At 43.8% G+C, this 27,119-nt stretch overlaps 1 protein-coding gene across 1 annotated transcript; it reads right to left on the bottom strand.

The window, feature by feature from the left end:
* Positions 1–234: 234 nt before the first annotated feature.
* On the bottom strand, positions 235–25,518 carry LOC117210337 (collagen alpha-5(IV) chain-like). Its single transcript, XM_033453278.1, has 9 exons — positions 25,384–25,518; positions 9,179–9,299; positions 8,739–9,098; positions 8,037–8,442; positions 6,364–7,010; positions 4,798–6,147; positions 2,398–4,725; positions 1,360–2,267; positions 235–923 (listed from the first exon to the last, which is right to left on the bottom strand). Exons 1-9 carry the CDS (start codon positions 25,417–25,419, stop codon positions 792–794), a joined length of 6,288 nt encoding a protein of 2,095 aa, XP_033309169.1. The 5' UTR covers positions 25,420–25,518; the 3' UTR covers positions 235–791.
* Between the last annotated feature and the right edge of the window lie 1,601 nt (positions 25,519–27,119).

Below are 27,119 nucleotides of genomic sequence, written 5' to 3' on the forward strand. Positions count from 1 at the left end.
TCAATATTTAACCTCAAGCATACGTTAAACACGAGAATACAGTGGATGATTCCATTTCTCACGATGTTTATACAAATTAAGTCGAAAGAAGATCTTTAAACGAAAATACAATTAAATATCAGACAGTTTATAACTTTTTACGCAATCAACATCGAGCGAAACGAAATAGTATCCTTGAAATTAAATAATAGATGATGTATTATAACTAAAAGGTAAACTAAAGATATTTTTTGCATCGTTATAACTACGAAGAGGGAGAACTACGGAAACATTCGAATTCGACGATAATACAAAGGTTTGCTTTACGTATGTGTCTCTGTGAGATGACAAACATCGAATACTTTATCCTGCATTAATCCTTACGTATCCTGAATTTTTATAAAACATAATTTACTGCTCGCGGAAACGATTCTAGAAACTGTATTCCAGTTTCGTTTCGCTGTCCCCGTCGCTGCAACAAACAGTAACGTCTTGTATTCCAGGTTTAATGATTAAAAACTGTCCCATAAATTATCATCCGTGTTAAAAGAGAAAAAAGTTAAGAACGAAAATGCAAAACTGTTATGTACGCTAGCCAGTACGCTACCTCTGGATAACCATAGTCGATCGTTCTAAGTACCACGATCCGTTACTTTCACTCTGTCAGCTTCCACCTAATCCTGTAAGAACGTACAGATTATGGTTACCCATTGCGAGACAATGATGATTTTTCTCGTTGGTTTTCGATCGTGTCTCTCTTTGGCCATCCTTCAGCTGTCCAGCAGCTGACGGACGGGCAGTGTTTCTCCGTTTTACGAACCGTTCCCGCGGAAATTCTCGGCTGTCCCTGTAGCCGAGTGACGAACTAAAATCCGTGAATCGCAATCGCACTCTTCACTTGACGTGCCGACTCTTCGCCCCCCTCCTTTCCGTCCGACGCCGTGCTGAAACATTTAAAAAGCCAAGTTTTGCTTGCCGCAACGCCTCGCGAAGATTCTCTATATTGCCAAGCTGATTCACGCTGAGAAGCTTCGTTTCGATTTTCCCGGTTTGCAAGCCGCACGTGTCGCATGCATATGGGACAGGCATTGCAGAGGGGAACATGTCTTTCATGTTTTCGCTGTCCGTCTCGTCGTTGCCCGGACAGTATGGTACAAATACTACTGGAATGAAGCCAAGCTGACCAATGAGAGGAATGGATGTCGTGCTGGTGGTTTTGACTGTATCGTTTCCAGGCTCGACAAGGTAACAGGGACAGGTTTCAGGGTCTGGCCCTACAGACTGATCGTAGGGCTTGATATTGATCGGATTCGGTGGCTGAACACCGATCGCAGCGAACTCGAAGCTCGGTTCGCTAGATTTTTCGGATAATTGGTTTACCTGTTTGATAAGCGCGGCGGTATTTTCTTCGGGGCTCGTTTCTATTCGAATCACCGGTTCGCTCAATTTCGTCACTTGTTGCGGATATTTACGATTCTCGCGAGAGCCCTGCTGCAATCTTTCTCGGCTGGAGTACTTCGCACTAGTGGTAGGACCACCCACTCCGTCGTAAACAGTTTGAGGAATTGGCGATACAATTTTCTTAAGATCTTCGTAGTTATTTCGGTCTTCCTGTTCTGTGTATTTACGCAATTCCTTTCGTTGCGTTTGCAGCAAAGAATTAATTTCGTCCGCATTTTGGTTCACTTGTCCTGTCTGATAGCCGGGTCTCTGGGATCGATTTCCCAACTGCGAGTCTATATATGCATCCTTCACTCCTATGGGACCGCTTATCTTGCTTGGATATGTAAACGTTGTAGATTCGACGTTCTTTTCGTAGCCTTCATTCGAAGTTTCATTATTGAAATATTTCAATTCGAACTTAGAGTTAGAGGTTAACCGTTCTACTTGCTTCTGTCCATACAACGGATAAACGTAAGAGGTTGGCGTCGTAGCTTCGTAATATTTGATGGGATATTGAATCTTAATTGGTCCTTCGTAGTGTGGACGAATTGTTGGGTGAGCTCCAGGCACGTAGTCGGGATCACCAGGCCATGGCCCATCTGGGCCGGGCGAACCTGTCGGCCATGGACCATCTGGACCAGGAGGGCCATCGCCACCTATACCTCCTATTCCTCCAATTCCACCTTCAGGGCCTCCTGGCCCGCCTGGTCCACCTGGACCGCTTGGTCCTTGAGGACCATCCGGACCATTGGGCCATGGACCATTGGGACCATCTGGACCTACACCACCAATTGGGCCTTCATGCCCGGGAGGATATCCTGGATATGGGGGATACGGAGGCTGATCTGAAACAACAGAAAAAAATTTATAATTTTAGTGGAATATATATTAATAAAAAATGAACCAAATATTTCTATTATACTAGAAATTCTACTCATTTGCTAAGTTCAACATGGAGATTTAAAATGTACATACCTGGAGTTGATGATCCGGGATGTCCATGATGTCCAGGCTTCCCAGGCTTTCCAGGGACCTCTGGATACGGCGGTGTTCCAGGGTATCCTGGTTGCGGTGGGACAGGTGGGACCCCAGGTATCCCAGGCTGTCCCGGCCTACCCGGCTTGCCAGGTTTACCAGGTTTTCCAGGTATACCTGGTATTCCAGGAGTTCCTGGCGTACCGGGGGTACCGGGATAACCTGGTTGTGGAGGTATTGGTGGAGTTCCGGGTGTTCCAGGAGTTCCTGGTCTACCAGGGATACCGGGATAACCTGGTTGTGGAGGTATTGGTGGAGTTCCGGGTGTTCCGGGTGTTCCGGGAATTCCTGGCGTACCGGGGGTGCCGGGATAACCTGGCTGTGGAGGTATTGGTGGAGTTCCGGGTGTTCCGGGAATTCCTGGTGTACCAGGGATACCGGGATAACCTGGCTGTGGAGGTATTGACGGAGTGCCGGGTGTTCCAGGAGTTCCTGGTGTACCGGGGATACCGGGATAACCTGGTTGTGGAGGTACTGGAGGAGTTCCGGGTGTTCCGGGAATTCCTGGTGTACCAGGGATACCGGGATAACCTGGTTGTGGCGGTACTGGTGGAGTTCCAGGTATTGCTGGAGTTCCTGGTGTACCGGGGGTGCCGGGATAACCTGGTTGAGGAGGTATTGGTGGAGTTCCGGGTGTTCCGGGAATTCCTGGCGCACCGGGGATACCGGGATAACCTGGTTGTGGAGGTACTGGTGGAGTTCCGGGTGTTCCGGGAATTCCTGGCGCACCGGGGATACCGGGATAACCTGGTTGTGGAGGTACTGGTGGAGTTCCAGGTATTGCTGGAGTTCCTGGCGTGCCGGGGGTGCCGGGATAACCTGGTTGAGGAGGTATTGGTGGAGTTCCGGGTGTTCCGGGAATTCCGGGCGTCCCGGGAATACCGGGATAATCTGGCTGTGGAGGTATTGGTGGAGCTCCGGGTATTCCAGGAGTTCCTGGCGTGCCGGGGGTGCCAGGATATCCTGGCGTACCAGGAGAACCAGGATGACCGGGTCTACCTGGTGAACCGGGACTTCCGGGGTAACCAGGATGTGATGGATGTCCAGGCTTACTCGGTTTGCCAGGTTTGCCAGGTTTGCTAGGCCTGCCAGGTTTACCTGGTATTCCGGGTGTTCCAGGCAATCCAGGAGCTCCAGGAATACCAGGAGAGCCAGGATATTCCGGAGATGGTGGATATGGCGGTGGATATGGTATGCCGGGAGTTTCTGGAGTTTCGGATGAACCAGGATATGGTGGTTGTTCTGGAATTGCTGGGACGCCAGGTTTCCCAGGTTTCGCAGGTTTCCCGGGTTTGGCAGGTTTCCCAGGTTTGCCCGGTCTTCCTGGTGCACCAGGATAGCCTGGTTGTGCTGGGCCACCAGGTATTCCAGGCGTTCCGGGATATCCAGGTTGCGGCGGCGTACCAGGGTAGCCTGGTGTTCCTGGTATACCCGGTGTACCGGGAGTACCAGGCGTGCCAGGGCCTCCAGGTTGAGACGGTTTTCCGGGGAAGACGGGTTGTCCTGGCGTACCAGGTTGAGGTGGTGTTCCAGGATATCCGGGAGTTCCCGGTGTACCAGGCGTTCCAGGTGCCCCAGGTGTGCCTGGGTATCCGGGTTGTGGTGGTGTTCCAGGATAGCCGGGTTGTCCTGGCGTTCCAGGTGTGCCAGGTGTGCCAGGTGTGCCGGGGCTTCCAGGTTGTGGTGGTGTTCCAGGATAGCCGGGTTGTCCTGGCGTCCCAGGTGTGCCAGGTGTGCCAGGTGTTCCGGGTTTACCTGGGTATCCAGGTTGGGGTGGTGTTCCAGGATATCCCGGTGTTCCCGGTGTACCGGGTGTTCCAGGTGTGCCTGGGTATCCGGGTTGTGGTGGTGTTCCAGGGTAGCCGGGTTTTCCTGGCGTTCCAGGTGTGCCAGGAGTGCCAGGTGTTCCGGGTTTACCTGGGTATCCAGGTTGGGGTGGTGTTCCAGGATACCCTGGTGTTCCCGGTGTACCAGGTGTTCCAGGTGTGCCTGGGTACCCGGGTTGTGGTGGTGTTCCAGGGTAGCCGGGTTGCCCTGGCGTCCCAGGTGTGCCAGGTATGCCAGGTGTTCCGGGTTTACCTGGGTATCCAGGTTGGGGTGGTGTTCCAGGATATCCCGGGGTTCCCGGTGTACCGGGTGTTCCAGGTGTGCCTGGGTATCCGGGTTGTGGTGGCGTTCCAGGATATCCAGGTTGAGGTGGCGTCCCAGGGTAGCCGGGTTGTGCTGGCGTTCCGGGTGTACCAGGTGTTCCAGGTGTTCCGGGTTTACCTGGGTATCCAGGTTGGGGTGGTGTTCCAGGATATACCGGTGTTCCCGGTGTCCCGGGTGTTCCAGGTATGCCTGGGTATCCGGGTTGAGGTGGAGTTCCAGGATAACCGGGTTGTCCTGGCGTTCCAGGTGTGCCAGGTGTGCCAGGTGTGCCAGGTGTTCCGGGTTTACCTGGGTATCCAGGTTGCGGCGGTGTTCCGGGATAGCCGGGTTGTCCTGGCGTTCCAGGTGTGCCAGGTGTGCCTGGGTATCCGGGTTGTGGTGGCGTCCCAGGGTAGCCGGGTTGTCCTGGCGTTCCGGGTGTGCCAGGAGTGCCGGGTGTTCCGGGTTTGCCTGGGTATCCAGGTTGCGGCGGTGTTCCGGGATAGCCGGGTTGTCCTGGCGTTCCAGGTGTGCCAGGTGTGCCTGGGTATCCGGGTTGTGGTGGCGTCCCAGGGTAGCCGGGTTGTCCTGGCGTTCCGGGTGTGCCAGGAGTGCCGGGTGTTCCGGGTTTGCCTGGGTATCCAGGTTGTGGTGGTGTTCCAGGGTAGCCGGGTTTTCCTGGCGTTCCAGGTGTGCCAGGAGTGCCAGGTGTTCCAGGTTTGCCCGGGTATCCAGGCAGAGACGGTGTTCCAGGATAGCCAGGTTGTCCTGGCGTCCCAGGTGTGCCAGGTGTGCCAGGTGTTCCTGGTTTGCCTGGGTATCCAGGCTGAGGTGGTGTTCCTGGATAGCTAGGTTGTCCTGGCGTTCCAGGTGTACCAGGCGTACCAGGTGTGCCGGGACTACCAGGGTGTGGCGGTTTTCCGGGGTAGCCGGGTTGTCCTGGCGTCCCTGGTGTAGCAGGCGTGCCAGGTGTGCCAGGTGTGCCGGGACTTCCAGGGTGTGGCGGTTTTCCGGGGTAGCCGGGCTGTCCTGGCGTTCCTGGTGTACCAGGCGTGCCGGGTGTGCCGGGGTGTCCTGGTTGAGGTGGCGTTCCAGGATGTCCGGGCTGTCCTGGCTTTCCAGGTGTGCCAGGAGTGCCAGGTGTTCCAGGTTTGCCCGGGTGTCCAGGCATGCCAGGTGTGCCTGGGTATCCAGGTTGTGGTGGTTTTCCGGGGTAACCGGGTTGCCCTGGAGTTCCGGGCGTGCCAGGTGTGCCTGGGTATCCAGGCTGCGATGGTTTTCCGGGGTAGCCTGGTTTTCCTGGCGTTCCCGGTGTTCCCGGTGTACCAGGCGTGCCAGGTGTGCCTGGGTATCCAGGTTGTGGTGGTTTTCCGGGGTAACCAGGTTGCCCTGGAGTTCCGGGCGTACCAGGCGTGCCAGGTGTGCCTGGGTATCCGGGTTGTGGTGGTTTTCCAGGATAGCCGGGTTGTCCTGGCGTTCCAGGTGTGCCAGGAGTGCCAGTTGTTCCGGGTTTACCTGGGTATCCAGGTTGGGGAGGTGTTCCAGGGTAGCCGGGTTGTCCTGGTGTACCAGGTGTGCCAGGAGTGCCAGGTGTGCCGGGGCTTCCAGGTTGTGGTGGTGTTCCAGGATGGCCGGGTTGTCCTGGCGTTCCAGGTGCGCCAGGAGTGCCAGGTGTTCCGGGCTTACCTGGGTATCCAGGCTGGGGTGGTGTTCCAGGATATCCCGGTGTTCCCGGTGTACCAGGTGCTCCAGGTGTGCCAGGTGTGCCAGGCTTACCTGGGTATCCAGGTTGTGGCGGCGTTCCGGGATATCCGGGTTGTCCTGGCGTTCCAGGTATGCCAGGCGTGCCTGGGTATCCGGGCTGTGGTGGTGTTCCAGGATGGCCGGGTTGTCCTGGCGTTCCAGGTGTGCCAGGAGTGCCAGGTGTTCCGGGTTTACCTGGGTATCCTGGTTGGGGTGGTGTCCCAGGATATCCCGGTGTTCCCGGTGTTCCCGGTGTACCAGGCGTGCCAGGTGTGCCAGGTGTGCCAGGCTTACCTGGGTATCCAGGTTGTGGCGGCGTTCCAGGATATCCGGGTTGTCCTGGCGTTCCAGGTATGCCAGGCGTGCCTGGGTATCCGGGCTGTGGTGGTGTTCCAGGATGGCCGGGTTGTCCTGGCGTTCCAGGTGTGCCAGGAGTGCCAGGTGTTCCGGGTTTACCTGGGTATCCTGGTTGGGGTGGTGTCCCAGGATATCCCGGTGTTCCCGGTGTTCCCGGTGTACCAGGCGTGCCAGGTGTGCCAGGTGTGCCAGGCTTACCTGGGTATCCAGGTTGTGGCGGCGTTCCAGGATATCCGGGTTGTCCTGGCGTTCCAGGTATGCCAGGCGTGCCTGGGTATCCGGGCTGTGGTGGTGTTCCAGGATGGCCGGGTTGTCCTGGCGTTCCAGGTGTGCCAGGAGTGCCAGGTGTTCCGGGTTTACCTGGGTATCCTGGTTGGGGTGCTGTCCCAGGATATCCCGGTGTTCCCGGTGTACCAGGCGTGCCAGGTGTGCCTGGGTATCCGGGTTGTGGTGGTTTTCCAGGATAGCCGGGTTGTCCTGGCGTTCCAGGTGTGCCAGGAGTGCCGGGCTGTGGTGGTGTTCCAGGATAGCCGGGTTGTCCTGGCGTTCCAGGAGTGCCAGGAGTGCCAGGTGTTCCGGGTTTACCTGGGTATCCAGGTTGGGGTGGTGTTCCAGGGTAGCCGGGTTGTCCTGGTGTACCAGGTGTGCCAGGGGTGCCAGGTGTGCCGGGGCTTCCAGGTTGTGGTGGTGTTCCAGGATGGCCGGGTTTTCCTGGCGTTCCGGGTGTGCCAGGAGTGCCAGGTGTTCCGGGTTTACCTGGGTATCCTGGTTGGGGTGGTGTCCCAGGATATCCCGGTGTTCCCGGTGTACCAGGTGTTCCTGGTGTGCCTGGATATCCGGGTTGCGGTGGTGTTCCAGGATACCCTGGTGTTCCCGGTGTACCAGGTGTTCCTGGTGTGCCTGGGTATCCGGGTTGTGGTGGTGTTCCAGGGTAGCCGGGTTGCCCTGGCGTTCCAGGTGTGCCAGGACTGCCAGGTGTTCCGGGTTTACCTGGGTATCCAGGTTGGGGTGGTGTTCCAGGATACCCTGGTGTTCCCGGTGTACCAGGTGTTCCAGGTGTGCCTGGGTATCCGGGTTGTGGTGGTGTTCCAGGGTAGCCGGGTTTTCCTGGCGTTCCAGGTGTGCCAGGAGTGCCAGGTGTTCCGGGTTTACCTGGGTATCCAGGTTGGGGTGGTGTTCCAGGATACCCTGGTGTTCCCGGTGTACCAGGTGTTCCAGGTGTGCCTGGGTATCCGGGTTGTGGTGGTGTTCCAGGGTAGCCGGGTTTTCCTGGCGTTCCAGGTGTGCCAGGAGTGCCAGGTGTTCCGGGTTTACCTGGGTATCCAGGTTGGGGTGGTGTTCCAGGATACCCTGGTGTTCCCGGTGTACCGGGTGTTCCAGGTGTGCCTGGGTATCCGGGTTGTGGTGGTGTTCCAGGGTAGCCGGGTTGCCCTGGCGTTCCAGGTGTGCCAGGAGTGCCAGGTGTTCCGGGTTTACCTGGGTATCCAGGTTGGGGTGGTGTTCCAGGATACCCTGGTGTTCCCGGTGTACCAGGTGTTCCAGGTGTGCCTGGGTATCCGGGTTGTGGTGGTTTTCCAGGGTAGCCGGGTTGCCCTGGCGTTCCAGGTGTGCCAGGAGTGCCAGGTTGTGGTGGTGTTCCAGGATATCCAGGTTGTCCTGGCGTTCCAGGTGTACCAGGCGTGCCAGGTATACCTGGAGTTCCTGGTTTGCCTGGATATCCTGGTTGTGACGGTGTTTCCGGCATTCCGGGATATCCTGTAAATGAAATTTTTGTATTTGTTATGGATCTTTTTAAAATTTTCGTACTAGTATTCTTTCGTCGCGTGTTGTATGTTTCGGACAGTATCGACGTTTGCCATTCTCTCATGTTGTGCATACCAGGGTTATTCGGGTATTCCGGTTGTTTTGGTGGATTCTGTATTTTACCTGGTTATGTCAGTGTTCCACCTATGATTGAATGATTTGTGCTTGGGCCTTTGTGTTATTTAATGTTAGTGTTTTGGTGTCGAACTTGACTTGTTTGTTTGTTATTTATATGAATAGTGATTTACCTGGTATTGGTATGACGCTTGATCCTGAACCCGTTCCATCGAATTGTCTACATATTTCTGGGAAATACAGATTTGCCCATTCTGTAATCACCCCATGATGATCGTGATGATCATCATGTTCCTGATGATGTTGTCCTGTGTCATCTTCGTGGTGATGTTCGTGTTCATGAAGGAACAATTCAACCGAGTTTCCTGGTTGAACAACTCGATATCCCCAACCATCGCTGATGTAGAACGTTGTTTTCAGCTTTCCAAATGGATCAATATATCCATAGCATCCATACGTGATGTCGTCTGGACCGCGTACCTCGTGATGAAATTGCCCGTTGGGACTTACTTCATAACCATAATTATATGCATCTGATAAGAAGAATAATAATATATTCAAATATGTACGAAACGATTCTCCAATATGCTGTCATCAATAACTATATACTCACTCGAATAGAAATCTTGATTTAGGTATTGAATTTTCTGCTCGTCACTGATGTTCAATATTACTTCTCTACTCTGCCTGCTTCCTTGTTGCTGTGTGTATTGCAACAGAGATGTGGCAATCACCTATTGCAGATGAATTTACGATTAATTAGTAAAAAAATTGTGTTTTATTATTACAGTATTCGTTTGCATTTTATTTTGTAAAGTATATAGTTATGACACTGGGTTTTAGAAGGCTGATTATAAATCAGTAGAAAGCTATAAATAATACAGTTTGTTATTCTAATACGCTTGTAACTCACACTATATGATCAATTAATCAGGAACGATAATTAAGCACGAAATTAGCCAACTTGTTTTTCGCTAGGTGGACTTTAGCTGGACTAATCTTGTTCACCTTTTAAAAGCTTAGCAAAGATTCACTAACAGATCGTCTCGTCATCTTAAATGTCAAGTCGACCGCTTGAAGTTCAGAAATATGCTTGCTGAAACCATGCAACTACATTTTATTCTAAAAATTAGTTCCCTTTTGATTTTAAACAATCAGTTAGGTAACATATTTATATATTTCAATTTTTTAAATTTTCTTTCGTCATAAATTAGTTATATAGGCATAGCTGAAAATGACATACAAAATCTAATTTTTTATTGCCCCTGGGCTTTGATTCATTTCTGACTTTAAAAATTTCAATAAGTTTATACACATTCTTTATTCTGATGTTTCCTAATATAAACCAGAAATATCTAGATTAGATTAATATCTAGATAGATCTAGAATTTCGCTCCTTTTTTGTCACTAACAATAACGTTTGATCTTCTTATACTCTAAAAGTCAACTTACTGAGTCCTGTAATTACTTCCACGTGCTTAATGCTAAAAAAGCCTTTTTCGTTCGCGTTGCAGTTTAGGATAATTAAAAAATAAAGTCGCGTAATCTTTCAATGGAACATCATCGTGTTCCTCAGTGGAACGATAAACATCTCAGGAACGTCGGCAATCCTTATAACGTTTTACACTTCGAGTGCTTCTTCCCCGAAGAAATTTTATTTCAAAATAATGAGGTCAATGAGGCTTGTACGATTTACGTCGACAAGCCACAGTCAAAGGATAAAAATCGTCCAAATTTATTGCTTCTGCTTGGACGTTCGTATTACTACTATTGGCGCTATTGCAGTCACAGTGCGTCATTTTTTTTTTTTATTATACCCTGAAACCACTAAACGATCATCGGACGTGATATGCGTAGTAAAAGGACAAAAAATGTCTTTTTATTCATGAAGATTTATTCGTAATGATTATAAGAATCATTTTTATTGCTCTACGCTCGTCGTAGCGATAGTGGACTTCCTTCGACTTTGTGGCGAAGCTGCTTCGTTACCTTCGACGATGTTACGGTGGTACAGTGAGATAACAATGCGACAATTAACATGTTAATTTTGTATGGACGATGATTTAACGAGATATTTCTGCTTTATGTGCTCTTCGCGCTATACACGTTGTTATTAAATTATGGTTTCTACGCGTTGCGATTAAGAAATTGTTTAAGCACCGCTTAGTGAAGCTTAAAGGATACAGAAACAAAGGTACCCCGAGTATAATGAAACTAAGCTTCAGGAGCTTAAAGGAATGCAAAATATCGGTTAGACGATGGAGACTTTCACGGAGACGAAGTAAAAATATATTACGGTATAATCGTAACAGAAATATTTTTCAGAATTTGAACGTTAAAGAGATCAGATGGAACGAGTCGATTCATTACCAAAGCAAACATTGCGATTTTCATTAATAGGAATAATTGATCGAAAATTATATTTTATCGAAGCTACGGATAAGAGCAGATTATCTTTATGCTAAAGAAAACTATCCCAGGCAAACGAGACGCTGGTCTTATTTAACGTTAAATAACTAATAATTAAACTCATAATTTTTCATTAAAACTTTAATTAGTAAATTGAAAGTGGATATTTTCGTTTAAGTAGATTATCCGAATATTCCATTACGCGAATCCTGTCCTGTTTATCAACGCCCACTCGTGTCAACCGAAAGTGAAATTTCGAAGCAGTTTCTGCGCGATACCTCGGCCGATCCTACCGAACGAGTTTAGATTCACGTTGTTTGCTTGCGTATTTATCGGTTATTGCGGATCGATAGCGAAGAGGAATTATTATTCGCGTTATAGGTTCGAAAAGATACGACTTTCCATTACTTTCGTTCGATTTCCAATTTTCATTCGATTTATGTGTGATCTGGTTATTGGTCTACGAGCATTTTTACGGTGTTTAAGAAATATCGAAGTTAGATATAATGGCTGGGAAAGAAGTTACGAGTAGAAAATACAAGACATTCGTTGCAAACGTATACTTCAACGAGACGACAAGATTCTAATTCTCTACAAAACTCTAATTTCAGATAAATCTTTCTTAACTTTTGCTATGAATTGTCCCAACGTTCTAATCATTGCAAGCCACACTTGTTGTGTATCAAAGCGTTTGAAAGGGTAGCCAGTTAATAGAGACGTTTGTTATAACACGCATCTTCTCGTTCGTGACGTTAAAACACGCTTAGAATTATCAACTTATGTTCGTAATCATGATTGATGGTTGCTTAGTTACGGGTTCCACCCACATGAAAGGCAATTGAAACGCTACTTTATTCTTCACAAGTATTTTTGACAGTCCTATTCAATCAGATTAATGATACCTTGCTAAGCTCTAATCACTGATTTCAGCTAGAAAGCTATGATTTATGCACGCGATGTAATAAGTCAATAACGAAATGAAACAGATACAAATTGGCATTGAGCAATGGGTCGCGTGAGCCTTCGCGGTAAGACGGTACGTATAAAAAAATAGCTGATTAAAAAACGTTTATTTTCTTTTGCTTATTTTGCATAAAATTTGCCAGGCTTTCCATTCCTAAGCGTCGTAATACGACGATCGAGGAATGTGCCGTTGAATCGATTAGATAGAAGATTGATGGAAAGAATGATGCATTTTCTGGAATTTCACCTTATCGATCCAGCTATTATTAAGAAATCCTAAGACCATCGATCACCAACCGAACGATAATCTCCGTGAAAATATTCATTTATAGAAACTGTTTATGCATATACGAACTAGTTCCAGCATATTCTTAATGGTATCAAGGACGTTGGTACCATCGATCTCCGATCGTATTTCCATTCTGATATTTCCGCGACAACGCGTCAAATCAAACATTCCAAAACGTACAACATCTACGATAGTCGACGTCAAATATAAAAACGATTTAATATACGTTTGAGAGATGTACGATAACATCTGATCATTGGTAAAAGTGGTTTCTAAATTTGACAAGTGACGCGTATCGCTTTCTTTCCACGCCTTGCAAATCGCGAACCCTTTCTCGCCCCGCGTTCCAATCCACGTCGATCGAACAGGCTGCGAAAGCAAATTGACTCGGCAGGTTCGCTCCTCCTTGACGAGTACGAGAAATCAATGGTCGCGTACAACCACGTAGTTTCACCCATGAATAATAAACGAAGAGGTCGTCTGGACTCTGAAAGCGCGAGCATTCGATCGCGAAACATCTTGTTCGGCACGAGGTCGACCTAGATCGTTGTGAAAAGTGGCACGATCGCTCGTATCCTGCTAGGACGTTCTTTGCCGCGTGATCGATGATGTCAGACAGCCGTATCGTTCCACCTACGAAAAGGGAAAGTGAGATCCCGAGTAGCTCTTCTTCCCGACCATCTCTTCGCCATATCTCGCCTTCTGTATATACAGTCCTTCGTGTGTGGTGGGAAAGGTTAATATATGCCAACGCTCGACCTGCCCTGCGCCGTGAATCAAACGTCGCCTGTTAATCCCTCTGGTATTCGTGCCGGCGCGATATTTTAGTGGACAATGGTAAATCAAGGATCGAACCCCAGGCAGTAACCATCCGCGTTTACGCGCCTCACCGGCTGTCAAGATTAACATCGTGTCGCGTCGCTCAGACGTCTTCAGGATACACACGGACATAAACCCACATTGGGAACCGGTGAAGATTTCGCGGGGGACTCGAGGACGTCCGAGAACGCGCGAAAGGCAGTTGATCGATCGTGGTCCGGTCGATCGAAACGAATGTTTCGCTAAGGAAATCACAGGTCACAAAAGTACTCGGACAATTGTAAAGAAGTTCGATGCGTGTGTCATGTAAAATATGTTGAAATTTCGTTTGCGCCGTGATGAGACACTCGAGTACACTTTTTGTTTTCTTTTTTCTTTTCTGTCTTTTCGTTGATGTGCTCTGGATATGGTAAAATTATCTTCATAGAACGCCATACGCTTTTGAATTTGTAGACACGAGCTGCGATAGGAGGGGGCGATTTTCTCACTAGTGTATTAAAGGACGAAAGACGAATTCGTCCGAGGTGGTTGAAATTTTTGCGAATAAGAGAGAGTTATACATATGTGTACATTGGCGAATATCGTTTCGATGTACGTATTTCGGATTGTTTATTCTGCGTCCCTGTTGCTTTCATCGCGATTCGCTGTTGTTGATTTTGAATGTTAGGTGCGCGCGAAGTTATTTCCCGAGGGAAAAATATTATTACGAGTAACTACTGTTTAATAAATATTCATATGGTAAATATGCAGCGTGATAGTTTCGGTATTTGTATCTCGAGAACGATAAATAATCACGTTTAAGATTACATTGAAAATGATTAGTCTCATATTAAAATACTTCGATTAGCTATCAAGCAAAAAGTTATTACATTTTCCCTGTCGTCTTCCCTTGCGATAACTTGTCCTGTAAACTATGTATTTTTTCTTTCAAGATGATAATCCGAAACCTCTTAAATTATCTGTAAATCGATAGATCCAGTCTCGCTATGAATTGCCGTTAAAAACCTAATTATAATTCTCGATGCGGTGTCAGCATCGTAAAACCGAGTATTAGAGATTATCCACGGAACAGCGATGAAATGGCACGTAAACGAATGCAGATTATCGAAAGATGAAGCGGTGTTTATCGAATAGGGCATCTGAAATTATACGTATGATTTTCAGGCGAAGAAACGTGGATCCGTATGAATATCCACGTGACGAGGATTGTCCCGGCCGATCGAGACGGTCGTCGATCCCTTAAAATGGTATTCCATACGTTAAAAGTAAGAAATCTTTCGTGATGATTAAAAGCAACAACGATCTGTATATCCTTTTGCAGAAAAACAACGAATTTATTAACGAAACAGGTAAATTCCGACGAGGAAATTTTATAAATTGTAAAAATTGTTAAAAATTTGATAAAAATGTAAAAAAAAAAAATTGAATAAAAATGAACTATTTGCCGATAATTTGTTATCCGTCAAATCACGCTATAATTAGTTATTATATTATTACGCGGCAAAATAGTTACCCGTTTATTACCTGGTTTTTCCACGAGAACTTTACAATGGGAAAGGCGATTGGGATTCGTTTTCTCATCGCACGGTGAAGATGCAATCAGTCATAAAATTCATAGCGATAAATTCATATGGCTCTGTCAATAAAATAAATTCTCAATGACATTGATGATTGATAATTGAGAATTACAAGTCAAGGGCCGGACGAACAACCGTAAAAGTTCACGACAATTCATAAATTCGTAGCTTCGTTACGCGTTCTATTTGTTCCGTTTCGTATCGAACTGTTTTATTACCTTCGATACGAATCCTCCTCCGTGAAACTTTCGTTTTCTGAGTCATTGGTAATCAGATAACTCGGCCTCATATATATCAGTACACTGGAGGATACAGGCATAAAAAATGCTATAAAAATTCGATTATTTATACGTATAAAAACTTTCTTGGTTTATTCATCGTACACCATCTGTTCGTTAGAAAAGCGACGCAAATAAGAAAAGTACATTTTTGTGGAAATCTCATCTCGCCCGAACTATCCTCTTAAATATCACGCGAAACGATTCTTCGCGTAGGAAACTGGGAATATCAAAGTGGAAAATTTCATTCGACTTTCGTATTAAATTCCGATTTGATCTGAGGTAGTCGATTTGGTAGCAAAACGAACGCGGTTAGTCGTACTTGGTCGCTTGTTCTGATAACACTATCACGCGGCATCGCATAAAGTCGAACAGTATTGGCCATTATACGCGATCTTTTCTATATCTCGTGTCGTGATTGAAACGTTAATTTCCTTTCTACTCGTTGGATCGTGCAGATTTATTTTTGGTACGATTGCCAGACAGAGTATGGCGTTCCTGGTCGACCTCGAGTATCGAAAATTGAAAACGAAAGCTAGCTTTTAATCGAGTCGGTGGTTAAATGAAGCAGCATCGCAAATAGTATCTGAGGCATATAAACGATCGTTTAACACGAATTCGTTTCGTTTGGTTTCAGTGGGTGACTGGTGTTTGCGTTTTTAAATAGCACATTTTTAAATCGTGGCCGCGAGTGCCTGGCTGACGACTTCTTGAAAATGAGAACACCGCGAGTAACGAAGAGATACTTGGACCAGAACGTCGAGCCATCGTGGTTCAAGGTAAGAAATTGTGCCCATTCGTCACTTCCATATGCGTAGCCTTTTATTTGCAAGCGGCTCTAAGACCTTTGTTGCGTGAACGATTACGCGCAAAACTTACGCACAGTATGCGTTCGCCGCGTTAAATTCTGATTTGTTTAAACGTGCAGCAAATTCGTGTGATATATTGTACCGAAACAGTGGAGGGAAATATAGATTAATTATCGTTGGGCAAAATTACGTACGCGTGGGTAAACGTCATGAGTGGATTTAAGCAAAAGTCAAAGGTGAAGTTATAAAAGGCTAGAGGGCTTTGAAAAGTATAATTCGTCTAAAAAGAATTCTTTCATTTCCACGTTTTTAATCCGTTCTCTTAATCAAGTATTTTCTGATCGATGGAAAACCTTTTTGCATAAGAAAGAAATAATAGGCTTTGAAGCGCGATAGCGTTTACCGATAATATCAACATCGCTTAAACCGATTTTCACGTGACAATCTCGTAACAAGCTCGATCGTGTACACACAGGCGATCTCTGTGGAAGAGAAATAACACAACGATATCATCCGTGACTTGTGTTCGCGGGCGGATAGCCGGAATATTGCAAAATGAAAACAGAGAATCGTGTAACACGGTTATGAGAAAATTACAAGCGTATGTAAGATGTTCGAAATCTTATTAAGTCTCGACAGATATCGTTAATTAAAGCGTGTGAACGCATAATGGTTACAATTTCTTCTCTCTGAGAAAAAAAGAACGATCGGCTGAAAAGATTGCGGCCGTCGATTGCATAATCGCTCGTATGTACCACGAAACGCGCTACTCTATTCACGTTCGTCCCGTTCTCCGTTTTCATTTACTCTGTCATTTGCATACAGATGTTGCGTTTTTGCGGTGTATAATCATTATGACAGGTAGAAACTCGAGGGACGTAAAAACAAGTCCGTAAATATGTGTATCTATAATCTTCTCGCGTGGAACATCCTTATTAATTATTAATTCTTCTATCTTATCTTTCGTATCGTGGGTCTGATTTTAATATGCATATAGTTTGTTTCAAAGGTGAAAATTTCATTAACAAAGTCGGTTAATTATTTACAACTTTTCGTACTTATGGACATAGGCTCGCGAACAGCCTGTGTTCGAACGCTTGTACAATTCCTTTGTATATGTAATCTTTATATAAACTTTGACAGTTGCTTCCAATTTTTCCGATATGATCCTGGCAGTGCTATCTCATTACAGTGTTAATGAAATTTTAAAACGTATACCATATGGACATGAAAATTTTCCATAAATATTTTGTGTTCAAGTATTTTCATGAAGCAATGTATATGTATATATATTGTATATATAGTTAAATATAAGTTAAATAAAAGAGAAGAGTGAAATATAATTATTTCCTGAAGAAAATTTGAAAGAGAAATTTTGAAGTTACGAAGATTTAAAATCAATAATTAATATTGTAGATAATATCATAATAATAGTAGTACTGTAATACTTAATATAGCAAAGAGAAAGAAGATGTATAATGATGTCTCATTTGAGAAACTACATAATTAATAATAATTGGATCACGGTAGAAAGATACTAGAGAAGAGAATAAAGTCGATTATTGTCTTAACGTGATCCCCATAAAGAGAACGCAACGATCTCTCGTTCACATGCTCCAACAGAAAATAATTACATACAAGCTCTCGTAATCCTGTGACAGAAAAATTCCACTAAACGAGGGACAATTAGCAGAAATCGATACTCTTTGTGCAAATTCATTTCCTACATTACTCGTATTCTGTTCCACACGTTACTCATATCTTTACGTAACTCGACATGATTCTCTTCTTTTTTTTGTCAAGTCACTAAAAATCTAAGTCACTAATCAAAGAGAAGAAACAGAAAATGCATATATCGAACAAATCGTACCGTCATCGGAAGGATTTCCCCGAGACAGGAATTTCCATCAGCAGTTAGAGTCTTTATATTTAACATTGCTGTTTACACTTTGCACTTGTTCTTAACTGTGTATACAGTTGGTTTTGAAAATAATCGAACATTAGCATAACTTTGACTTCTACGTTCTGTATCCGAGATAAATACAGATAAAACCGTGCTATTGAACAAAAGGACTATCAGACAATTACCATTTTTCGCGACACGAAAATTCACTTTTTCCCCAACGTTTCTTTAAAATATTTAAACAACGGTTTGCTCTAAGCCACAAATTCTTTACCTTCTGAATCTATACACTTCGATATACCACATAGCATTCTTGCTGTTTTATCTGCTGTTTTATCTTAAAAGTTATACTACTATCCGAATATCTTCGAGGCCGACCGTATATGCTCGTGTATCAGACATTAAAATAAGGTTTAATTTTAGTTCGGATACTCCGAGCACCTATCTTTCCTACATGGATAAATTTAAATCTTTACGCAATACCAAAAATTCCTACATTTCTAATTCAATTACAAAATAACGAAATTCGTTTGAATCAGTTCCACTGAAATCTTTCACAACGAACAGTCGTTAAATTGCACATCCCTTGGCATGTATTATACTTCTGCTTTAAAAGACGAACGTATCTTTAAAATCGTATTTTACGTTTGTATCAAAGATCTAACATTAAAACAAACATTCTTTCTTCACACGGACCCATTTGCCTATCTATCGTATCAATTAATCTTCCTAATAATTTGATGCGCGATCGCCTACGGGGTGGTAAAACCGATCAACCCCTGTATAATGTATATCGCGTGATGAATCGGCCCGAGGTTGGACGGTGGCCTCTGTGTCGCGAAACACGAATCGGCGCATCATAGCATTCAGTGAAAGTCAGCGACGAGTTGCGTAATGGAACGTCGATATCGCTTGGAGCCAGGCCTCTGGCCTGGCGATCGTTTATCTTACGGTTTGGCCGCATCGATTCGAGCAGATACGCGCGCACAGCCGAGTTTAGGATCATTCAGATCGTTTTCTATTCGGAGAAAGTTCAGCCGGCCTGGTTCGTGCGAAATTCATGGCCGAACGAACTCGAATCGTTGAACACATAGGACACATAAGACCGAAGCGAGATTGATAAGAATTGATTGGCAATTCGAGTAGGAATGATAATCGTAGAAAGAGGAATCGATTTATAGATATTAGAAGAGGAATGAACTTAGTGATTATTTCCAGGGGAGGGATTAAATGATAAGGATGAAAGAAGTTTTCGATATTAGATAAAGTAACATTTCTATTGTTTCGTTGAGTTTGAATGGCTGACACTGCGGTTCAAGTAAGTCGAAGGAGATTCAAATAGATTGGTCAGGTAGGTTAGGTGAGATATTAAAAGATAGTCATAGATATAATTAAAAGAGATGCAATTAAATAAGTTGCAACTGACTTAAATACATCGATCGGTCGAAGTTGTGTGCAGCATTGATGAATAATTGTATTTGATATATTGATTGATATTGTATTTTGATAATTTGATTAAATATTTGCTTAATATCAATAATATCCGAATGGTGTTTGAATTGCAATGCTCAAACATCGATATCGTATTGTACGATTTGTATTGCGATCGATTACGTGGATGCTCGCAGGTTGCGTGCTTCACGGGAATCGTTCTATCCGATCCTCGAAACATCGAGGGATCGTTGTTCCAAAAATCAAGATAACTCGGTGGTCTCGCAACCGACACTGTACGCGACACTTAATCTCCCTCCTTCTTTTCCTTCGTTCATCAACGTAATCGTACTAATTGTTCGTGGAAACAATGGCCGGTTGCGGGAGAAAAGCAATTTAATATCAGAAGGCCAACCGGGATATTACCGAAACCAGATGGAGGCGGTTTGCATTATTGGGAGGATTACGAAAAGAAAGTTAGCTCGATAGGATCTACACGGATTCATTGTCAGCCCGTTGCGGAGGTCGTGGCAACAAGTGTGCGAGGGTTCGACGGTGTTTGTTGCGGCTTTGTGGTTTCTTCTAATGTAAAATCAGACAAAACGCGAATTAATTTATCACATACTGCCTAGCACGTGGAAAATTGAACAACAAAGGAATAGAAAGAAACTTTTTTAATTGAAACACCAGAAATCGAATACTTTTCATATTTGTTTTAGAATATTTTTTCCTAGCTTCTTTCTAATGGTGACGTTACCTCGATTATAGAAACCTTTCACGAATATATCATGCGTGTTATATAGAACTTTTTGAAATTTCGTTAGCACTATGGTGAAACACGACTATTAAGATTGTATCGATAATGTTTGAAACGAACTTGAAAATGTATATGGAAGTTACAAAATGTTTGTCTGGTTTTCATGAGCTGGTTAAAAATCACCAAAGTATCTGATCGGTAAATTATTATCGATTGTATCAGTAAGCAACAATATTCAGCAAATTGTCAGAAGAAAGCTCTCTCTGAGGATCTGCCACTATTTAAAAAGAAAACAAAATTTCTATTCCCGTGGTATCTGTTCCAAAATATTCCCAGTGATGCAACTTTCGATCGTTGCACAGTACTTTCACATTTTCTATCTATTTTCTCCCAGATAAACCCGAAATAGAAATCTGATTGAATCATTAGCATATTCGTAACGTTACCATCTTGCTTTGTAACACTTGCTTTCTATGTCATTGTTCCCTGATTGGACACAGACCATTTTCTGAAAGCCTGAGTCATGTTCTCTCTGTGAATTTGTAACTTCAATCTTTCTGCATATCGAAAACATAAGAGGCCAAGTAAAATCCTGCGGGGAAATTAATCGAAAAGGACATTGTGGCAAAATCAGCGTGGCCGATACACGTGCTCCTCAAACAAGACTTTCTTGCTGTCTAACCTTTAAACATTGTTCCTTGCGCGCGTCTTTCACAACTGAGTTGCAACGAGTTGCTTAATGCATCGCGTACCAACATTATGTTTTACTGATTACATTAATATATAAATTCTTAGACAAGTTGTACGGCATTTAGTGAACTTTCGCATCGCATTGAAAGGAACGATTATGGTTTTTCAACTATTTAATTTCGATATAGGCAAGCATTATTAAATAATAATTTTGCTTTTCGCTTGCAATTCACGTTATTGCTCTTTATGTATTTCCCTGGGCACATGCAAATCCTTTTACTTTTCCATTTGCTTTGTAATTTTCAGAGCTGCCAGTGTAATTAAACACAAATAAAAAAAAAAAAAGAAAAAAAAATGATGCCCGAAGTAACAATTTCAGTCGGTTTTAGCTCTAGAAATTTAAGAGAAAATAACGTGGTTTATTGTTTGTTACGTTTTAGCTGCGATTTTCTACGCGAATCAAACTTTAATTTCAGAATTCCTCGCCGTGCTTTTAAACCGACTGCAATTTCATTTAAACACCTGCTGTGCTCAATTTCAATCACACTTTACAACGATTATACTCTTGACCCGAGCAATCGAATCTTGCGTACATTCGCGAAATAATTTCCATCGTGAGTTACGATTATATGGAAGATATTGCATGATATTTAGCTAGAAGACCTAACGACGAAGGTAAAGGGTAATTGTGAACGTGAGCGTATCGACGATCAAGCATTCAATAAATCATAAAACATAATTATTACCTCAGGGTATCAGCTTTTAGAAAAGTTTCCACGTGAGAGGGTAGCCTTTTGAAATCTGTGTTATTTAGCCAAGTAGTCGGAGCTCGTGACGAGCGTCGTATGTCGTTTCATTAAAGATCCGTCTGTTTGCGAGGCAGTTACGACGAATCGGCAGTTAAACGCGTTTGCAAATTACCTTTTACCTTAGGGTGGCTGGTATATCTCATTGCACCACCTCGTGACTATGACAACGAGTTCGACGAAACTTTCAATTCTATCCAGGATTAAATGACGATTGTGGTCAGGTGCGTGTGCAAACTTACTCCCTTTGTACTCTCAGCACGTTTACACATCGTTTAAATGTCTTTCAAATAGGATCTTCTCGCCAAGGGAATTATCTCTGCCGCAAAAAAATTCCCCCTACATCTGGTTAATTAAAATTTACTCGTCTGACAGACGTCGCGGTTTTTAATTCTTATTAAACCCTTTTTTGTAACGTTTCAATAGAGATACACGGGTTCTTGAAAGTATTCGAACACTCGTAGACATCTTTCACCGAATACATTATGTACGAAACATTGTGAAATTTCATTAGCACCGTTATGAGACTGGATTATCATGATTATGTTCGTTAAGTTTGAAACAAATGCAAAAGTAGGATATACGTATGTAAAAATGAGAAGATATTCACTAAAGTACAAATGTACACGTATTTCGCAATGATCACGAAAGTTAAGTTTAAGTAATCAATTAACCATCGTATTGATAAACCTGGATATTCATTGGGGACCTTCGTCAATGCTAATTTTTTTTATTGATAAACTTTCAAACTTTATTGATAAAACCATGAGACTCGTGTCTCGTTAGAGTACTAATCAAGACGTTTTACGTAACACGTACGATATACACATCGAGGGTTTCTGTGATATGTGTTCAAATATCTTCGTGAACCACTGTACAAAGAAGGTAAAGGGGTTATCTGTTAATAGATATCTGATAGATAAAGATTATCTATTTCGTGGAAGAGTCGATGCACCGTTCAGGGAGTCAAAAATTTGCAAGAAATTGGCGGCCAGACGAATTTGCAAATTTGCAACGTACTATCGCAGAAGCGCAGTAAACGGGCAGCTGCGGACCGGAACAAATTAGCTGAGCTTTTGTATTTAACTAGCCGTATCAAAGCGTTAAACGCTGTATCTCGCCGGATTTGTAAACAGTACAAACGGATTGCATCTGAAGATAATTTCTAGAGATTGAAGATAGAGCCGGAGCAGCCTATAGTTCAACCGGTAGTCGTCAATCATTGCCAGACTTTCGATAGAAGAAGCCTTATTCGAAGTTCTCCCGACAGATGAGCAGATCTTCTGCTAACCATTGACCGGCTATTATTTCACAAGCCCTTTCTTTTTCCCCAGCCCCCTGTACCTATCCATCTCCTCTGTATTTGTGCACTTAGAACCCTATAGTTATCGCCCGTCTACCATCAATATCGGAGACTCGTTGAAAAGATCGAATCTAATTTCTAAATTAAAGAATCCCATTTTTTCAATCTCTACGATTATCTAATTCTGTCGTAAACAAACGATACCGATTTTTCATTTATTTGAAAAGTATTTCTTCAAATCTTTGTTCCATCTCTCTTAATTCATCTTCTATTAAATTCCAAATCACAATTTTTTTTATTCAATACCACAGCTACTAGTGCTTTCTATCTTTGGTATTCCTCTCAAATATCCTCTTTTTATTCTAAAACTCGCGAATAATTATGCACGTTAATGAGACAGATTCTTCGTCGATTCGTTGACAAGTCCCTAAACGTTCCATATACCAAAACTCTGATTCAATGTCTTTATCGCGATCGTCGATCGTTCGTTTCGCGGTTGTTCCATCGTTTGTACGCAAGTAGTCGCAGCTTACTTATATAATTTATACCCTGAGAGACAATGATGCGTCGGATAGCAGGGGTCATCTCGATGACTGGCGACCGATACGCGTTCGAATGCATCGTTATGCGTCACGCTCGAACGAACCACGGGATTACACGCGAGCATAATAGCGTTACTCCCGCGGCATTGAGAGTTATGAATGAAATGTAGTGCAACGACATTGGCGTGCGAGTGCCAAGATCAATGAAACTCCGCGCCACGAGCATCGACCATCGCGATACCGGCCTATTATATTATATGATGGTGCAATCGTCATTCGCTTCGATTCGCGTGTAACTACGTCCGACGCATTTCAAATGTATAACCGAACCTCTGTTATCTGCGCAAGGTTTAATGACCTTGAAACATTCCTCTTCGAATCCCTACTCGTACACGTAAGCGGAATAATTAATTTCCACGTGATATTCTTGAAAATTCGTTAGAGGCTTCCGATCGAGATTAAATAATTCTTGAAATTGTTTTCGCAACCACTGTGAATAATTTCTGCGCATAATTGAAATACTATTTGTATGTTTTTAATTAATCTATACTATGAGAGTTATTTGATTGATGAGAATTATTTAATTGGCGAGAGTCGATGGAAATTGCACTAGGAATACTCGATAAAGGAAATGATCTATATTATTTCCCAAAAAAAAAAAATAGGTAACGTATAGAGTAAGAAATCTAAAAATTAAATCATTCTACCGGGATACGAATATTAAATGCTATGCGGAGAATATTTTGACTTTGACGAGTTGATAAGGATTAAAGGTTGATTTTTCTTTTGTTTTTTCTAAACATAAGCGGAAGTGTGTTGGAAGTAACGAGCGTTACATTGGGTGCAGTGCAAGAGAATGATTGCCGACCCGATTGTTGGTTGCGATTTTCTATTTGCAGTCGAATAAACGTATGCCTTTATTTCGTAATTCGTTGGTACTTCGTCGCGACGTGGCGTGAATCTCTTTGCTTTCATCCCAGAGAACGTGCAGATGTAAACGCCTATCATCGCTATATTTAAGTGACGGCTACCGTGAAAGATTATTCGCGGATAAACGCTTTATTTCAGTCTGACTAATGATCAATCAATTTCAATCAACTCGTGGCTAGTACGCTAATGAATTTCTATATAATTTGAAATCTATTGAATAACGATAGTGCGATCGATTAATTTTACGTTCGTGATAGGAAATATTTGAAATTGTACAAGTCACACGTTGTTTTTATATTTTAACCACCCACTATTTCTATTTTATTTATCTATCGTTTAATAACATAAAATTATTAGACCGTTTAGAAGTTTCTTCACATATTCCAAACATATTTTTATATTGAATGAGACACGATGAAAAGTTTGTTGCAGACGAAGGTACGTGCGCAAATTTCAATGGATACGTAGAATTTGAGAATTATTGCAGAATGTTCATATGAAAGGACACGTTTTCTGTTTCTCGTGCAACCTATGAAACGAATAGAATGAACTCAATATTGAAATTGCGTCGAGTTAATAAATATCGTTCCCGCGTTCCACATATCAGCGCGAAAAAAAGGGAAGCTTCAATTAAAAGTTTAATTGTAACATGGAATAAATCATACACACAATTTGTAGTGTTGCGATTACGAACTTGTTGATAACATTTTAATTCCATCGATATTCGCTATCAATTTAAAACATCAAAAGTTTGATCGCGTTATTACACAGAGTAATATATCGTGTTCCGAATATTTCAAGCTCGTCGAGCACCCAAACAAAATTAGAGTACAGTTTACCCATTTCTCGAACTACACCTAAATCACAATCAACGTTTCCAACAGCTCGTTTCAACTTCGAAAACGACACTTCCTCGTCGCGTCTGCCCAACCTGATTCGACGTTGCAAAAGGATTTGCCAAATAAATAATTTCCATACAAGGCCATCGGACCAAAACGCAGCAATCCATGTCAATGGTATTCTACTCAGCCCACGCGATTATCTCATCCATTTCTACCTGATTGCCAACTCTAAAACGTCTAAAACACCTTGCCTACTCTCGACAAACTCAACGAACCTACATCCACGACCGTTCTATTTGCAGCGAAATTGAGTTGTAACGTTTCTCTGACCAACATCCCGTTTCACAATTACCTAACTACGGCAATTCACTGACTCGACTGTCAAAAAGGAAGAGAAGATGAAGAAAGAAGCGAAAAGGAATAGAAAAGAATTTGTAGCACTCGTGGTCCTGCGTATATGGGACACGTACCAGGCTGAAGAAAGCGGCGCGCACACGGCCGACCATCCTGACGCACCGGTTGCTTCCGTTTAGCAAGGCATCGTCACGACGATCTCAGTCTCGTACAGATGATGATCTCTTCGTATTGTACACGCAGTGTGCCGTTCGAACTGAAAGACTGAAGACGTAGCCAGCAGAAGAAGGCTTATATACAGGGTGGGGGTCGGCAAGACCAACCGACCAACTTGGTGCCCATCCTCTTCTTGGTGTCTTCTCTTTTCCCCATTCTTCTCCGTTTCGACTCTTCAGGGATAATTCTTACGTGCTCCCCACTCTATTTGCCCTCCCCCTCACGATATAGTGATCCTTGTTCGTCTTGAATCTGCAGGACCCTTCCGCTCGAGTAAAAAGGAGTCATGGAACGTGGCACGATCCTCCAACCATCGTTATGCTTATGGAATGGGGGATTCGATGGTTTCCGAGGATGGCTGATGGTTTCAGAACACCTCCTTTTTTCCCTACTCCTCCATTCTGTTGCTTTTGTTTTGGTACCTTCAAAAAAGGCTCGCGGTTGTTAGTCGAAACGAGGAGGTGTGCTATAGACGGATGATCGATGAGTGTCGAGCCATGTAAATCGTTTCTTCCACCTTTCTTCGGGGGCGGTTTCGTTATTTTTACCAGCGGCCATGGAAGAATGTGGGTGGCAATCGGGAGTTTCGTTGCAGTTTATCTTTACGGACGTGTTACTTTCTTCTTGAAGAGCAAAGAGTGTATTATTTTTAATATTATTTTAGTAGATTTTATAGAAATTTGCGATCTACTACGTATCTTGAGAGTGTACCGCTAGACTGCGAATTTTTATGCCTTTGTGGGAAATTTAATTTCTTTTTCTTCAAAGATATTTAAATTTAAAAATCCATACGATACTTATGGTATGTATCGCCTGTAAAACTGAACAAAGCACGGTAAAAATAAATCAGGATTATACGTAAAAGCACCCGGAACTATGCAGAATTCTCTCGCAGCATTGGAAAGAAGAAATTCGTAATTCGGTCCATAGCGTGGCCTTTCCAGCGATCGCAAGGACTGTGCAGGTATTTCGCAGGTGGGACGCGACGCGACGATGAATCACCTTGTTAAAGATTCTCGAGAAATTCACTGTATCCGATTCATCAAGTTTCGTAGGTACGCAATTGGGAAAGGCCGAGAAAGATATTTGCACGTTTACGACCTTCGATTGGCTAGATCGCGTAAACAGGAACGCATTTTTCTACTCGATGAAGGCTTTGTACGCTTTACACCGGAGGCACTTTTGTCATACAGCTGCACACGAATGTCTCACGATCCGAGTCAATTTGGCCTCAAGATTATCGTGAGAAATAGCGAGTTGCTCACAAAAGTGTTCGAACACTCGTAAAAACCTTCTATCGATATGTTGTTCGTATCATATAGAAAATTCTGAAATTCCATTATCGTCGCGATAAGATCTGTTTGCCATGATTATATTAGCAAAGTTTCCTTTAAATTTACATTACATATATACATTTCCAAATTGACTTCGAACACTTCGATATAATTACGAGAGTCGGTTCTATTCCTGTTCTACTTCACTCATTTCGTTGTCAATGAAATTTTAAAACGTTTAAAACGTAACACGCATAACGTATACGTCGAAGTTTTCTATGACAAGCGTTTAAATATCGCCACGGGCTACTGTACAGAAAACGCGACGAAAAACTTACAAACGGATATCTATGGAACAAAGG

The sequence above is a fragment of the Bombus bifarius genome, unplaced genomic scaffold, assembly GCF_011952205.1.
Source record: "Bombus bifarius isolate JDL3187 unplaced genomic scaffold, Bbif_JDL3187 scf7180000008199, whole genome shotgun sequence".
Taxonomy (NCBI): Eukaryota; Metazoa; Arthropoda; class Insecta; order Hymenoptera; family Apidae; genus Bombus; species Bombus bifarius.